The sequence below is a fragment of the Rhinolophus hipposideros genome (assembly GCF_964194185.1).
Source record: "Rhinolophus hipposideros genome assembly, contig: SUPER_9_unloc_4, whole genome shotgun sequence".
NCBI classification, from domain to species: Eukaryota; Metazoa; Chordata; class Mammalia; order Chiroptera; family Rhinolophidae; genus Rhinolophus; species Rhinolophus hipposideros.
Window position 1 is genome coordinate 58,284 of NW_027669494.1, and position 17,626 is coordinate 75,909.

The following is a 17,626-nucleotide window of genomic DNA, read 5'->3' on the forward strand; positions in this document are numbered from 1 at the left end:
CTGGTTACAGCTGACGGCCAACTAGCCACAGCTGACGGCCATCCAACCACAGTTGATGGCCATCTACTACCTGAGCCAGCACCCCTCCACGTGAGGCCGAGAGCCTGGAAACTGCTCTCTGGGGCTCTGTCGTGCGGGGTACCCTGCTCGCTGCGCCATTTGTCGTGCTGGGTCTCAGCTCCCACTCCCCGCCCAAGAACGCAGGACATGGTAAGGCCAAAAAGGAACACCCACGGAGCCATAGATAGGGGAGTCAAACCAATATATTCTCGCTGGCGGCTGGGCTGGAGACACAGGAAGTAGGATCTACATAATCTGCCTAACAGCAGTCCGCGCTTGCCAGCCACCATCTTCTTGCTAGCCCCCATTCCTTTTTGCTAGCATAGCCACAGCCGTTGTATTAGTGGCCAATGGCTTACAGGTTACAGCTGACGGCCAACTAGCCACAGCTGCTGGCATCTGATCACAGTTTATGGCCATTTACTACCCGAGCCAGCACCTTTCTATGTGAGGCCGAGAGCCTGGAAACTGTTTTTTGGGGTTTTGTCCCCACACTCCACCCCTACAGGTTCTCGCCTCACAATCTACGCGACAAGTGTCTTCCGCGAGGGTCCCTGTGCGAGGAGCCTGGAGGTGAATGCAATATCCTGGACACAGCCAGGCTCTCTGAGCACAGCCAGGGTTTCTCAGGGCACCACCAGTACTTCTGGGCACAGCCAGACTTCCTGGGCTTCTTAAGGTACCACCAGTCTCCCCGGGCACAGCCAGGGTTTCTCAGGGCACCACCCCAGTACTTCTGGGCACAGCCAGACATCCTGGGCTTCTTAGGGTACCACCTGTTTCCCCGGGCACAGCCAGCTTTTCTCAGGGCACTGCCACTCTCTCTGGGCACAGCCAGACTTCCTGGACACAGCCAGGGCCTCTCAGGGCACTGCCACTCTCTCTGGGCACAGCCAGACTTCCTGGACACAGCCAGGGCTCACAGGGCACTGCCACTCTCTCTGGACACAGCCAGACTTCCTGGACACAGCCAGACTTCCTGGACACAGCCAGGGCCTCAGGGCACCGCCACTCTCTCTGGGCACAGCCAGACTTCCTGGACACAGCCAGGGCTCTCAGGGCACTGCCACTCTCTCTCTGGGCCTCTCGGGGTACTGTGCTGGAACAACAGTGGCTCACATCAAGGTGCTTACATATTATCAATGGTGGCCAGTCAAGACACAAAAGCAAACATCCGCCAGTCCCACTACATGATGGTATGTTCCCAAACAGTCAAGCGTCCATTAAATTAGGGATAGAAGGCAATTCCTCATAGTCCATAGTCATTCGCCAGGGCTGTCCTGGGGGTGAGGGATGACCTTGACTTCACCCTCATCTCACAATGAGGACTCAGCAAGCGTTTCCTCCTGGGACAAGTCCCGCATCCAGGCTGCGTCAGCAAGCAGTTCCCAGCCCACAGGGCCACAACAACCTTCGCTTTCTCCACTTTCTCCGGCCTCTGCTGGTTGGGGAACCATCCACATCTTCCCACCGCTCCACGGAAATCGAGCTCTCTGGCAGCTGCTCCTCCTGGTCTTCCTCAGACTGAGCTTTCATACGCACAAACTGCTCCACTGCCCTTCGGAGAGCTTTGGCCAGCACCGTATCCTGCCGACTACGCCATGTGTCACGCAGGGGACCCTGCTCACTGCGCCATTTGTCGTGCAGGGTCTCAGCTACCGCTCCCCGCCCAAGAACGCAGGACACGGTAAGGCCAAAAAGGAACACCCACGGAGCCATAGATAGGGGAGTCAAACCAATATATTCTCGCTGGCGGCTGGGCTGGAGACACAGGAAGTAGGATCTACATAATCTGCCTAACAGCAGTCCGCGCTTGCCAGCCACCATCTTCTTGCTAGCCCTCATTCCTTTTTGCTAGCATAGCCACAGCCGTTATATTAGTGGCCAATGGCTTACGGGTTACAGCTGACGGCCAACTAGCCACAGCTGCTGGCATCTGATCACAGTTTATGGCCATTTACTACCCGAGCCAGCACCTTTCTATGTGAGGCCGAGAGCCTGGAAACTGTTTTTTGGGGTTTTGTCCCCACAGGCTCTGTCCCCACAACATATGATACAAAAATATTTTCCTGTAATAAGGATTTCACATGCCATATATTTTGGGATACAATTAACATGTTGTTTAAACAGCCCAGTAAATACACTTGTACTATTTATATTTTAGAGCTTATACTTTTTTTTCAAATCGTAGACGATTTCTAGTTTTATATTCTCAAGTAGATTATCAATAGGTGATAGAGGAACTTTTCGATTGAATTTAGATTCATATTCAGCAGGAGCTGGAAAGAAAAAGACAGAATTATGTTCTTTAAAATACAACTAAGTATAAGTGTTAAGAAGAATGAGAAAACCTCTAGATGAGGCCACAGCTCACAACAGGAGATCATATTCAATACAGTTTGCCCACGGCTGCACACTGACTTGACTGCTATTGTGGCCAAGTATCAGAGCTTCTGGTTGTCTCATCCTTCATTCATTTATAAACAAGGTCGTACGACAAGCACTGAAGTTACAAGACGAAGATGACACGGTCCAGCCCTGACCCATCATCTACTATAAGCTGAAGGAACAGATGAACAGGCAATTTCCATTCAGAGGCCCCTATACCATACAAATGCACAACAGGACGCGAGTGGGACCCACAAAAGGGACATCCCAGTGTTGATTGTCTGCTCTCTGGTGGAGGTGACATGGATGTTGATGCCTGAAGGACAAGGACAGAGGATGCCAGAGAGAGGGAAGACGCAGATGCGAAGACTAGTGTGGGGGAGAACACTACGGAACGAGAAGTAGTCTGGTTTAGCTAAATGCTAGAGCAAAGGGGCAAACGAGGGTTGGTAGCAAGATATAGGCTGAGATGTTTGGTGAGAACTACATTGATTTGGGTGTTTTCATTCCATGCAAAGCAATGTGGAGTTTCTCCTGAGGGTACATGGTAAACTAATGACAAAGTAAATGACTGGAGATTTAAATGTCACCCATCAGGTGACAGCTACAGTGTTTCCTCCAAAAATAAGACTAACCAGAAATTAAGCCCTAATGCGTCTTTTGGAGCTATAATTAATATAAGACCTGGTCTTATTTTCGGGGAAATATGGTAGCTTGGCCCTTCTAGGAGGTACCGTATTTCCCCAAAAATAAGACCGGGACTTATATTCATTTTTGCTCCCAAAGACACATTAGGTATTATTTTCCGGTTAGGTCTTATTTTCGGGGAAACACCATATATGAACAGTAATTGCTTAAGTATCACTAGATAAGTCTTGTTATTGGGCCTCATATCACTGGCAAAAACATAAAAGTTGATGAAGCCCCGTTTTCAACGTGCACGTGGAAAGTTCCATAGGGATGGCAGAAGAAAGGAAGGGGACAGGCCATAAATAAAAAGAGATACATAGACTCTTGAGATATTACTCATATGACCTTGTCTTCACTATGAATGTTTATGCTTTCACCTTTTTTATTTGCTAAGGCCAAGAAAATATTTAATGTAGTATCTATTATCAGAACATGGAAAGGGATGCCATTTAATATTTACATTTTATTCCAGAAATCAATGATATCTAACTTGAATTAATACATTTTGGCAACATACCGTCTTTGTATAGTTCTTTAGTTTTTTTTTCCTGGTACTCCAGCAGCGACTGAAATAAATCAAATCTTATTATAGTATTTAAGGTAAACAAGAGACTTTATTGTAGAAATGATATATCTTATGAAATGTGCTCTTTAAATAATGCCTTTAGAGAATAGACTTAACGTATGATTTATATAAATACAAAAAAGTTTAAAAATGAATAACATAAATTACTGCTTATTTTGATTGTACATAATAGAGACCATCTATATGAGATGCTATTTAGATTAATCTGACCAACAGTGCAATTGATATTGGTCTACCTAAGATACATAATTTCAAAAGAGTGACGTTTGATTTGATTGGTACAATGAAGTTTAAACAAGTCAAGTCATATTTTACACTGAATGCATTACTTTGCAATTTTTAGAAAAATTGTCCTTTATAAATGTTTCTTGTTCTTTGTTTTTACTTTAATGGACTTTTCCTTAAAATGAGCTTTCCATTCTTGCACTTCTAGAAAAGTAATCTCAAGGTGTATTCTAGGCTATTCATTTTTCAGCATAGAACCTTAAAGACATAAAATGATGAAAGTGGTACTGTGCCGTCATGTGAAAATTCTACTGACAGAAACAATAACCAAAACGATTTTGCAGTCTATGACTGAAACATTACCGTATTCGTATGCACAGAAAGATTTCCGAAAAGCTGCTTGAATAAAGTATGACCTAGAGCCAGTTTTCAAATTTACTTTCTCATTTATGACTTTGTAGAGTTAGAAACAAAAAATAATATATAATTTTTAAATGTGACTTTGTTCCTTAGAAATCAGGTCCAATTTTTGAAACACTAAAATAGCTGTAGTTATAGTCTATTTAATTATGAAATGTGTGGGAGTATTTCAAACTATATTACAAGTGTCCCAGTCTAGAGTGGTCTTACTGAAACCTTTCTTCTGAAAGCTATCCTCTCACAAAATGTCCAAAGTAGTGCTTAAAATAATATCCAGAAACTAATAGACACTATGGTGACAACAATGTGACAGCCAATCCTTGTACAAATTTAGGGGGAATGTGGGAAACCGTGCTAAAGTGCTAGCAGGTGTTGTTTTGTGAAATGTTGAACCTTTGACTTCCTTGAGTGGTCTGTGCTCCCAGCAAGGCAGAAGTTCCTACTCTGAGAACACAGAACTAGACAAGGTCAGGAAGTGTGGAGCTGGCCAAAAAACAGGCCCTTGTGTATTACCTTTATTGTAACTACTAGATTGCAGACAGTTCTGTTACTTTTTGATGCCCAGAGTATATAAGCTGCAAAAATAAACTTGGGCTGAGGCATTCTACTTAGATCTGAGGCATTCTACTTAGAACTGCGGCAGTCTACTTAGAATTGCCTGCCCTCCCGATCCCATCTTTGTCTCTCTTCTATTTTTTCTCAATCCTCACTCCCCACTTCAGGGACTGTTCTTCTCATCGGCAGGCACCGACAGGGGAAGACAAATTTGTTTTCCAATATTTGCATAACACTTTTTTTTGTGAATGGCTTGATAGAAAGGGCTTATAATGTGAATAATGTGACAACAACATCACCAGACAGGCCGTGTAAAATCAATAACTAAATACCATAGGAAGGGAGAAGACTTTCATGAAACAGTTTTAAGTTATTGTTAATCAACAATATAAAATGTAAATCACATTTTTACACGACTTGAATTAAGGAACTACCAATGTAGCGTTATTATTATTTTCCCCCAAAACAGCTCTTTTCTTAAATATTTACTTCAGCACTTTCTGTCGTGTTTCCCTGAAAATAAGATGTAGCTGGACCATCAGCTCTAATGCGACTTTTGGAGCAAAAATTAATATAAGACCCGGTCTTATTTTAACATAATATAAGAATGGGTCTTATGTAATATAAAATAATATCAGACCAGGTCTTATACTAATTTTTGCTCCAAAAGACACATTAGAGATGATGGTCCAGCTATGTCTTATTTTCGGGGAAACACGGTATGTTTATTTCTAGGTGAGGAGTGTGTTCAGATGGTGGAAGTAGCTTGAAGTCCAACATTAATAAGGACAACATATCTGCAGTCTTATTATACTTTTCCATTTATCAAATATATAGAAAGGTGAGAAAATTATACACAAAAAAATGTATCAGCAAACTTTAATTCAAAGGATTTCAACTAGAAGGATTTTCTCATTACTGGCAGTTCTCACTAGACTACGTCTCGGAGAAAGCTCAGGTTCCACTGGGGACACCCACGGGATAGCACAGCTTAGGAGTCTGCATCCCTCCTTTAGCTAGGTAGCTCTACACGTCTCTGCTTTGGTTTGTTTTGTGTTAATTGGGGACTACTGAGGAACAGTTTGCTTTTCCCGGATGTCAAATTGTTCTTTTTTTCAATCTAGTTGTGGATGGTGCATCTCACTGGCCAATGTGGGACTTGAACCGGTTACCTTGGTGTTATGGGCACCTCGCTCCAACCACTGAGCCAACAGGCTCCCCACCAGCAGCCCAATTCCAAGCTCAACCCATTGCTTCTCACGGGCCTATGTGGGAATCGAACTGTCAACCTTGGTGTTATGAGCACAGTGCTCCAACCACTGGGCCAACCGGCTGCCCACCATGGTTCATCTCCAAGTTCAAGCCATTGTTTTCAATCTAGCGGTGGAGGGCGCAGTTCACTGGCTCATGTGGGAATCGAACCCACAACCTTGTTGTTAAGAACTTGCACTCTAACCAACTGAGGCAACTGGCCACCCTTGGTCTCTGTTTTTATATACCGTGTTTCCCCGAAAATAAGACCTAGCTAGACAATCAGCTCTAATGCATTTTGGAACAAAAATTAATTAAGACCCGGTCTTATTTTACTATGATATAAGACCGCGTATGATATATGATATGATGTGACGTGACGTGACCGGATCTTACATTGATTTTTGTTCCAAAAGACACATTAGAGCTGATTGTCCGGCTAGGTCTTATTTTTGGGTAAACAGAGTCATTAAACAAAAAAAATTTTCTCAAAGAACGGTACTATTCTTTGATAAAAAGAATATTTTTCAGGTCTGAAAGTCACTGATTTAGTGAAAGTCCCTAATTTTGCATAAGAGGCAACCAAGACTCACAGAGATTATATAGGTCACCTGAGGTCACCAAACCAAGGAGCTGCGGGCCAGGAATGGGATAAGTCTCCCTATTGAGGCTAGCCTGCTATGCCAGCTACTACCTCATATTCCGGAAAATTCCATCAATTTCTGAGTACAACTCAAAAGAAAATGAATATGCAAAACTTTGTCATGTAGCTCAATAATGTTAAAGCATGAGAAACAAAATAGTAGCTTTCTAACTCAAGTATTATCTTTAAAGTCATTATTAAAAATAAAGACAGATTAATATCACAAGTCCTATTAACAGTAGTCAAACACACTCAATTTATAAAGCATAAACATTTCTAAACACAGAAAAGGGAACTTGAAGGAGAAAATCATGAGTTAAAGAAAGCAAACTCAAGTTGAGGAAATTCTTCCTTAAAATGACTTGTCTTTTCCTCAGAATCAAATTTGGCTGAACAATATAAACCAACACAGGTATTATTCATGGTGGGGGTTAAGTATAGCGAAATTGGAAACACAAAACAGATTTCTCTTTACCATCTAGTGCACTTGTGTCCAACCTCACATCATCACAATTACATCATAAGTCTTTCCAGTGTTCCCTAGTGATTTGGGACACTTATCTCTGGATCTTGACAGAGTGGGGCTTTTCCATCTCTTATTCAGCCTTGCATGATTGGGCAACCCAACGCCTCACAAGGGAACAACGTTGGCCTTGGAATGAGGGCATTGACTTTAACATAAACAATTTTCCAATTTATGAGGAAATACTGAAAACTAAACACCTCTTTCCTACCAAAAAATAATTAAAGGAAAAATGTCCACAAGCATATTCTCTCTCATTGCTTCTGCCTTTACACTCTTTCATCTTCTGATTTCTGTGGTGAAACCACTGAGAACATTTTAATTGTGCATCATGCTTAAGAATTTACAGAAGGGTTGGCCATTCACTTTCTTTTTGTACCCAGTCCTTCCTCCAGGTTCACCACTTTGAAGGACTTGGACTCCATTTAGCCGAAGGGCTGTCCGAAAATCCTTGGCTTTGTTCTCCTATGATTTATTAAGGGGAAGCTAAATGAAAACACAAGGTTGGAGCCCCATTTAGCACAGGCCTGTGCTATGTTTCTCTGCATTAAGAAGGCCACAGTTGTTAGATGGGTGGGGGGGAGGGGGTTGGAGATGGGGGGAAGGGTGAAGGGATTGGGGGGCGGTTGGTGACCACAGGATGGCCTCAGGGTCTTTTGAGAATTACTTTGGGGAACTTACTCAATAGTGTTTGGGGATTTTGTTGGGTGTCCGATGGACATGTGTCCTGTTTGGGAGACCACCTCAGGGATGCGGTGGATGCTTGGTCATGGCATTGTACACCAGAGACTGGACATTAATGAATGCCAACTATAATTTTATGTGTATAATGTGATGGCTCGGTGTGAGGTCGGGGTGGTGGTGGATGGGGGGAGGGGGGTTCACGTTGTGAGGGATGTAAAAATAAAATAAAACTAAAAAAAAAAAAAAAGGACGCCACAAAACACCATCAAAACCACAAACCACCCTGCATTGATCAAAATGGATATTCTTTGGAATGATGTAAACATCATGTCAAGAGAGACAACCCCTTTCTATCTCCACGATATCTACAACTCATCGGGCATCTATAGCCCAAGAAAGGATCTTCTGCTCAACACACTACGATTCCTTAAAAGACCACGCATCTGTAAAAGGGAAGGAGGGTGCACTGGATGTGAAAGGGAGGCAGGATGGAGGAAAGCACAGGGACAGCCCACAGCTGCAGTTCCAGGGGGACAAGGCTGAGCCTGAAGCCCCAGCAAAGGCAGTGGCGGTGGAGGGGACGGGGTGCAGCTCCCACATCACTGCCCAGGGGAGGCTAAGCGGGGCAGCAGCAGCATCCCCCCACCCCTCTCCAGATGCAGCAGTGCTGGCACCACCAGGGACCAGTAGCAGCAGCAGAAACAATTCTCCAGTCTCACGACCACACACAGTGCTACCAGTAGACATAGGGAACCAGGTAGCAGCGCAGCGGGCTCAAGAACACGCTCCCCTCAACCACCCACTTCCCCCACCTGCGTGGTGGTGGTGACCAGAGACCCTGGAGACCTGGATACAGTTGCAACACCCATCTCCCTGGTCACCCAGGCTTGGACTCCCACCCCCACAGCTAAGCCCCCGCCCCTGGACCTCCCATACTCAAGGAGCACCTGTGGGAGAAAACAGAAACTATACTCTTGTACCATCTACTAAAAACAAAAGAAAGACCCCTAATTATATACCTGTTTAATTGTTCAAATCGAAATGTACCTACATAAGAAAGTATTCACTACTTCAAATGGGCCTGTAGAGGAACAAGCCACTCAGCAGCATGAAGAAGCAATGTGACATGGTTAACACTGAGAGAAGATGACACTTCTCCAGAAACCAAGTCAAAGTTACGGAAGATTGTGATCTCTGTGACCGAGATTTCAAAACAGCAGTCATGCTCTCTGCTCATCACACAGGGCAGCTAAGAGACTTGTAGGAGGATGACTTGAAGGTGGGCAAACTGGGCGAGCAGGGGAAGTGGGAAGGGAGACGTGGCCCGCATCCATGGCTGCGGAGATGCAGGTGGTGCCAGGACAGAACAGAGACCACAGGAGCCAGGAGGTGGGCTCTTTCCCTGTGTCCCACAGCTCATCTCCCTGCTCAGAGAGCAGCATATCCAGAGTTTGAGGCAGTCACCTCACTGAGACCTCCAGCTGGGCCCTAGGTGGGACAAAGGAAGTAAGCACCATACCTGGGCCCCTCCCCCGACTCTCCCAATCCTACCCCCACCCTTCCAGAGACTCACGCTGGCCCCTGATCTGAGGAGTAGTGTCAGATTACAGAGGACCCATAGTGCTCAGGATCTGGGAGGACCCGGTTTGTAGCTACTGCGACCCAGGGAAGAAGCTGGGAAGTGTGTGACACTGCTGGGCTGAGAGAGAGAAGACTCCTCCATCCCCAGTCCCCACCTTCTCTGACCTGCCCAGGGCAGGGCAATTACAACTGTGGAGACATGCCCAGGGGTTAGCAGTAGGCAGCAGTCGCAGCTCTGGGCTTTCAGCAGCTCAGAAATCTCCCACCACACACGCACACATGCACGCACGCACACACACACGGAAGGAGTGACCTAAGACTCAGGAGACCTGGGCACAGGGCTGGTTGTGTTACTCTCAGTGCGCATATGTGCAGGCAAGAGCAGAAACTGCACTGACTTTGTAGAAACTACCATCCACACCCGATAGCCCCACTCATCTACATCTGCCGTCCCAGGGTCACTCTGGGCACCAGGTGACCGGCTCTGCCTGAACAATACACAGAGGACTCTCTGGTACAGCAGAGGACGGCCTGGAGATTACTTGGTGGGCTTAAGCCAAGACTGGCGCTGCGTTTTTTGTTTTGTTTTGTTTTTGTATCTTTGATATTTTTGCCTGTGTTGAGTGTGGGTTACTGGTTGTTTTCACACGTGAGTGTATTTGGTTTTGACTTTGTTGTTGCTGTTGTGCTTGGTGATTGGCTTTGTTCTGAAATTGCCCTACACCAGGGCCCAGCCCAAGAGTCACAAGATTCGACACCTCCTGACACCAACTCCAGACCCAACCAGAGTATTATTGGGTTTGACCTACAAGTGACACACCCAGAGGGAATTCTCTACAGGCACAAGAGCCCATAGAGGCCAAGTCTAATCGGAGTGGTCCACCCTCACGCAGCAGATCATCCACCGAGGGCAGAGCTAAGTCTCACAACTAGGCAGCCTAGGATCAACCCCACCTACTGACCAGCCAAAAGCAATGGAAGTTCAACTTTACACAGCACAATATACACAACACCAGGGTCACCTTTGGAGCACACGCACAGGAGAATAGGGAAGTGGTGCAAGTCAGATATAAAGGACACACACTACATAAGATAACCCAGCAAAGACCGAGCATCCTAGGGGATCTACCTAATACATCGAAGCAAACACGGAGAGTCAACCAGAATGGGGAAACAAAGAAACATGTCCCAAATAAAAGAACAGAAGAAACCTCCAGAATTGGAACCAAATGAAATAGAAGTTAACCAACCTATCAGAGACAGAGTTCAGAACACTGAGGATAAGAATGTTTAAAGAGCTTAGTGACGACATAAAGAAGGATAGAGAAATCATAATGAACAACCAGTTAGAACTAAAGAATACAACAAGTGAAATAAAGCACACGCTTGAAGGAATTACCAGTGGGTTAGATGAGTCAGAGAATCGAATCAGCGACTCAGAAGACAAGTTAACAGTGAACACACAAGCGGAACAAAAATAAATCCACGCCTATATGGCCATTTAATCTACGACAATGGAAGCAAGAATTTACGGTGAGGTAAGGACAGTCTTTTCAATAAATGGTGCTGGGAAACCTGGACAGACACATGCAAAAAGATGAAGCTGGACCACCTCCTTACACCATATACAAGAATAAATTGAAAATGGGTCAAAAACTTAAATGTAACATCTGATACCATAAAACTCCTAGAAGACAATATAGGAAGCAACTTTACATATATTACCCGGAGTAAGATTTTTACTGATACATCCCCTTGGGCAAGGGAAGCAACAGAAAAAATAAACATATGGGATTACATCAAACTAAACATTTTTTTCACAGTAAAGGAAACCATCATTACAACAAAAAAGGGTCCTACTGAATGGGAGAAGATATCTGCCATTGACATATCCAAACTTTATTAAAAAACTCACTCAACTCAGCTCCGAAAAACAATCAACCCAATTAAAAAATGGGCAGAGGACATGAAGAGACATTTTTCTAAAGAGGACATACAGATGGCAAACAGACATATGAAGAAATGCTCAACCTCACTAACCATCAGAGAAATGCAAATAAAAACCACAATGAGATACCACCTCACTCCAGTCAAAATGGCTATTATCAATAAATCAACAAACAACAAATGCTGGCGCGGATGTGGAGAAAAGGGAACGCTACTGCACTGTTGGTGGGACTGCAGATTGGTGCAGCCACTATGGAAAACAGTATGCAGGTATCTCAAAAATCTGACACTGGAACTACCTTATGACCCAGCAATTCCACTCCTAGGCATGGATCCGGAGAAATCCAAAACTCTAATTCAAAAAAATGTATGCACCCCTATGTTTATTGCAGCTCTATACACAATAGCCAAGACATGGAAACAATCAAAATGCCCATCGGTAGAGGACTGGATTAAGAAACTGTGGTACATTTATACAATGGAGTATTACGCAGCCATAAAGAAGAAGGAAATCTTACCATTTGCAACAATATGGATGGACCTAGAGAACATTACGTTAAGTGAAATAAGTCAGACAGAGAAAGACAATACCTTATGATCTCACTTATATGTGGAATCTAAAGAAAACAATAAATGAGTGAACTAATCAGAAACAGTCTCAGAGACACAGAGAAAAAACTGAAGGTTGCTAGATGGGAGCGGGGTGGGGATAAGGGGGAAGGTGAGGGGATTACAAAGCACAATCGATAACCCCAAGATTGCTATGGCGATACGAAAGTCAATTTGGTGAATGTAATCAATAATGTAAAAATTTTGTAGGGTATCTGATTACACTTGTCTCATTAGGGAGAGCACCTCAGAGATGATGTAGATGCCTGACAACTGCACTGTACACCGGAAGCTGAAGCTGAACAATAATGAATGTTAATGTTAACTACAATTGTTATACACACACACACATATACATGTATGTATATATATTTTTACAAGAAGTAGAGTACAGCCTGAGGGATAGAGGCAGTGGAAATGTAATGGCTGTATGTGATGTCAGAGGGGTCGTTGATGAGGGGAGAGGGGTCATCATTATGTGAGGCATACAAATTATAAATGTGTAACTATTACATTGTTTTGTACACCTGAAACTAATAATAAAAAAGAGTTAAAAATAATAATACTCATTCACTGAAAAAAAAGAAGACACCCAGAACTAGTTTCTGCACAGTAAAACAAACAAACAAAAAAAAAATAGCACTTCTTGATGACTTTCAGGCACATATATAACACCTGTCAATCAGCAATCTGGCCATCAGCTTAAAATAACCCAGTTCAACACAGTCGAGTCATGCCAAAGAGAAACAGGGCTGAGCTATTTTCAGCTGTAGCCCCAGCAAGAAGCTGAGTATATTATATACTATATTATATAAAATACTATATGTCAATAGTCAAAAGACATACAGTATTTACTTCTAGGGCCAAAGATTAGCACGAACCAGGAAAAGCTTGTTCACCTGAAACTAACGACATACATTATACTTCACTTAATTTTTCAAATACAAAGGAGATAACAGACTCTCTGCCACATATTATAAACTCCCCCATGAAAGAATTATTATTTCGTTATCCTTTTTATGCCTACTGCTGCCTAGAGGAAAAAAATCAAACTCACTTAAAGCCCTCCTCAATTTGACCTCCACTAACCGTTTTAAACTGATTTTCTATATTGTATGCTGCATATAAATTAGACCAATTGTTCCGAGCAGATGATTTGTGCTTTCCTTCCTGTATTCTCCACGTTGCTTAAATGTAATAAACATTTTGGAGGGTAAAACAAAACAAAGTAACAGCATGAAGAATGTCACTGAGATATAACAACACTCACAGGCAGTTCAATGAGTTCAGGAGTAAAATTAATGACCCGGAGGAGAACTTTATCAAAGAGATGGAAACTATGACACAGAACCGAACAGAACTCCTGCTGGTCAAGAACTCAAGAATGAGTATTTTTAACAACCACGTCACACGAAGAAGACGAGTTGTGATTTAAAGTCTCCCTAGCACTGCCACCTTACTCATCAATTACCCAAATGCTGTCAAGACATATAGACATAAGTGAACTTCATTTTAAAAATTCAATTATTTGCTTAATGTCCCTATTTAGAATATGTACAACTGTGAAGCAACTCATTTTAAAACACTGAAATAGGTAGTGCTACGAATAAAATAAAAATTAAGGATATACTCTCTTGTTAGAAGATAACTTTAACCATAAAAACAGAGACTAATCTTTTTTCAGTATTATAAGTTTGCCGAATTAATAAAAAGGATTATATCTGTTTCATTTAATAATAAACATCCATTTGTGGTTAGGTGTTTGGCCGGCCATCATTCACTTACGCTTAGGGGAAGAAAAACTGGGATGCACAAAACTTTAAAATTTTTATGAATCATCTCCAACTAAAACCAATTAAGAAGCCAAAGCATCTCAAAGCATACCATTGGTTATTAGGCAATGATATTTAACATCTGTAATAAAATTTAAAGGCAAATTTTCAAGCATTTTAAATGTATCACTTTAGTTACATTTATTAAATAATAATAAATAACTCTTAACACATGAGAGCTCTAGGGACTTAAAAAAAAGATTGTAAAATTTCTATCTCCTTTCTATGCATATTAGCACACATATTATGCCTTTTACTTCGTGTGCATTAGTCAATGAAACAACTCAAAATTTCATCAACGACAAACAAAGAAACAAAAACTCATAGACACAGACAACACTTAGAGGGTGAGGGGGGAGAGAGAGAGGTAGAAGAGGGAAAAGGGGGTCAAATACATGGCGATGGAAGGAGAACTGACTCGGGATGGTGAACACACAGTGAAATATATACATGATGTATTATGGAAATGTACACTTGAAACCCATATGATTTCACTAACCAATATCACCCCAATGAATATATAAGACAAAACAAAACAATATTATATCAAATAAATAAAAAAGAAAGAAATCTGAAATGCAAGGGAAAGAAGCTAATATAACGAACCTTGGGACAGTAATACCCCATGATGTCATTTGAAGCCCGTGCGGTTGACTTAGCAATCACCAAATTTTCTCTTGGAGCAGGATTTCCACTGAGGAGTAACTCAGTATTCAAACTTCCAACACATGGTGGCTCAAGGACTCCCCTCCTAAGAGCAGTGCTGAGAAACTCCTTCGGCTGTTCCTTTGCGCGAAGATGGGTTCTAGCCTCTGCCAGTCTTTCATTAGCACTGTGAAGATTGTAAGACACAAAGCTTTGAATGTTATTTTTCCTGAATGACTTGCATTTTTTTCAAGTTGCCATAATAAATAGTAAAAGAAATTTCCCATTAAACAGCATTTTAACATTGAAAATTCGTCAGGGCAGACCTACCATGCACAAGGATAGGTTTCAAATTATCCTAAACAAGCACATATGTTTCTATGGGGACACCAGACTAAGAAGAAATTCAAAGTAGGGAGGGGAGGAAACGGGCTATCAGTGACATCCACGGCTTCACAGATAATACTTGCTGCCTTCTGCAATGGCTGAACCAATAAGATTCTTGAGGATTGCCATGAGACATACATAGCAAACGAGTTTAGAATTTTTTAAAAATCCCACCAAGATATTTTCAAGCCTTTGCTGTCACCGCCCTTGGGTAACGCCCTCATTACCCTGAGGAAATTAACCATTTGGGACTGAGGTGTCATGTAGAACAACAGCCTCTGGGGGAGAAGGAGGGAGCCTGGTTGGTGATCCTACTGAATGAAACCGCTCCGCAGGCATGTAGCTTATAATATAACACTGTGACCAAGGCGCTGGGCGTGGGCTCTGCGCTTTCTGTCTTCCACACACCCCCTCAGGCTCACCACCTTATCTTTTTAGCCACTTCTTGGGTTATACTACCCTCACCCCTACGTTGTTAACCCTCTGCTATATTTCACATATATGCCTTTGTGGACATCAGAAAGACTAGAAAGAAGAGCTTGTCTGAAAGCGACCTCTAGAGATAATAACACAGAGCACAATGGAGACAGTACATGTACCAAGTGCCAGAATATGCAGAGTACTTAACCCTTTGGGTTTAAGTTGTTATCTTATAATAAATAGTTACCTCATTAAAAACTATTTAGGGGAATTCTGACAAGAAATTTTATAAAAAATAGCGTTGTCTAAATCATAAAGTTTCAAAAACACTTTGCTTAAAGACTGGTAGATCAGATTAACTCTATGAAAACCGCGAGAAGGAAAAATACAATCATGTAAAACCAAAAATGGGGAGAGATGCAAATGTCCTGAACTAACTAACATTTTAAAAGTAATTTATTCACTAACATCATTTTCCAAAATTATACTATTTAGTAAGCTTTCATTTACTATCAATCTCGGGAATATGCCTGGATAAAAATTATACTTCAGAGGCAAATTAATGAGCTCGATTGATTTTCTCTGACTTTATTTGGACTTACTTGTTTAGTTTGTTTTCCAATGATGTGATAAGTTTTAATGCCTCTAGGTAGAGGTGTTCATATTCTTCCAATTCTATTTCATGAGAAGTTTTCACTTTGGAGAGTTCAGATACCAGATATTTAATTCTGAGTATGTCCATGTCACTTACGGAAGCGCCATCATGGTCATTTAACGGGTGTACGTTTTTTTGAGATGCTGCTTGTTCCTAAAGCCAACAGAAAGGATACGTTTTAAAATTAAATATAAACTGAATAATTACAGTCTATTTGTATTCTTTAGTTTTAAGTCAATGATTTGGAGGGCAATTTAAATGAAAAAAAAAGCTGAAGTTTAAAATATTTACCATCAATACGGAATGAAATAGATCTGAATCATGAAAATATTTTGAATCATCTCATCTAACTATTCCAATAAGAGAATCAATTTTAAAAATTGAACAATATGACTTAATAATCTAAGAATATGGTGCATTTTATTTTCTTTATTTCCTAATAGTCTCGTTTTATATCAATTGGTCTTAAAAATCAAATGATTTTTCAGAAAGAACAAATCTCAAAGATCAACTGAGTGACAATAATGATGGGAACTGAAATATTAAGAAGGAGAAGCAAATACCACCTTAGTTCCAGAAATCTAAAAAAAATAAAATAAAAACAACTGCCGTTAAGGGGAGTTGAAGAATCACATACACTATGCATATCGAAAACGTAATTTGCAGCAAAATGAATTAAGGCGTGTTAAAAATCAATGAATTAACCTGTAAAAATAGATTTAAAAACTTTTTCTACTACATCCTGTCTTGCTCAGTCTTCAATATCCCAGAATTTACTGTGTTCTGCTTCACTCTTTTTTACCACATTCGTGACTATATGAATTTTGAGGTTTAATAATTTTTATCTCCACTCTTTTTATTCTCACTTTTTCACATGACTTTTGTACTCCTTTCATAGATAATAACTCTTGTTTAAGATTGATTTTCTTCAATAAGCTATAGATACCTTTTTATAAAAAAACTTTTTAAAACAAATTTTTTTTTTATAACTGGGGAACACTGTTTTTTCCAGGACCCATCAGCTCCCTGTCAAGTAACAGTTTCCAATCTAGTTGTGGGATGCGCAGCTCAGCTCCAAGTCAAATTGTTCTCTTCAATCTACTAGTTATGGAGGGTACAGCTCACTGACCCATGCGGGAATCGAACCGGCAACCTTGGCGTTATGAGCACTGCGCTCTAACCACTGAACCAACGGCCGGCCGCCCACTGGGGGCTCAGCTCCAAGCTCCAGCCATTGTTTTCAACCTAGTTGTGGAGGGTGTAGCTAACTGGTCCATGTGGGAATCGAACCAGCGACCTTGGTTACCAAGGATTGGAACCAGCACGATTCTCTAACCATGGAGCCAACTGGCCACCCCACAGATGGAGACATTCTGAAGATGCAGTTTCCAGTTTTGCTTTGAGAGCATCATTCTGAATGAGTAAGATAGTATGATTTGGTTACGAAGGAAGTTGACTGAGAATAGTCTAACCCCAAACCAGTATCAACTTGTGAAATAAACTCAGTTGCCATAAAATGTCATCC

General features: G+C 41.8%; 1 protein-coding gene across 4 annotated transcripts in view; it reads right to left on the reverse strand.

The window, feature by feature from the left end:
- Positions 1-245: 245 nt before the first annotated feature.
- Positions 246-17,626, reverse strand: part of LOC308502959 (ankyrin repeat domain-containing protein 26-like) — an 82,774-nt gene continuing 65,393 nt past the window's right edge. For 2 of the 4 annotated variants that reach the window (XM_081080770.1, XM_081080768.1), the window contains 4 exons: positions 16,049-16,254; positions 14,601-14,826; positions 3,656-3,704; positions 246-2,339 (listed from right to left, as the gene is read on the reverse strand). In XM_081080770.1, the coding sequence (XP_080936896.1) occupies positions 2,221-2,339; positions 3,656-3,704; positions 14,601-14,826; positions 16,049-16,254 (600 nt within the window). In that variant the 3' untranslated portion in view covers positions 246-2,220. The remainder of the gene's footprint in view (positions 2,340-3,655; positions 3,705-14,600; positions 14,827-16,048; positions 16,255-17,626) is intronic. The other 2 variants (XM_081080769.1, XM_081080771.1) reach the window with 2 other exon arrangements.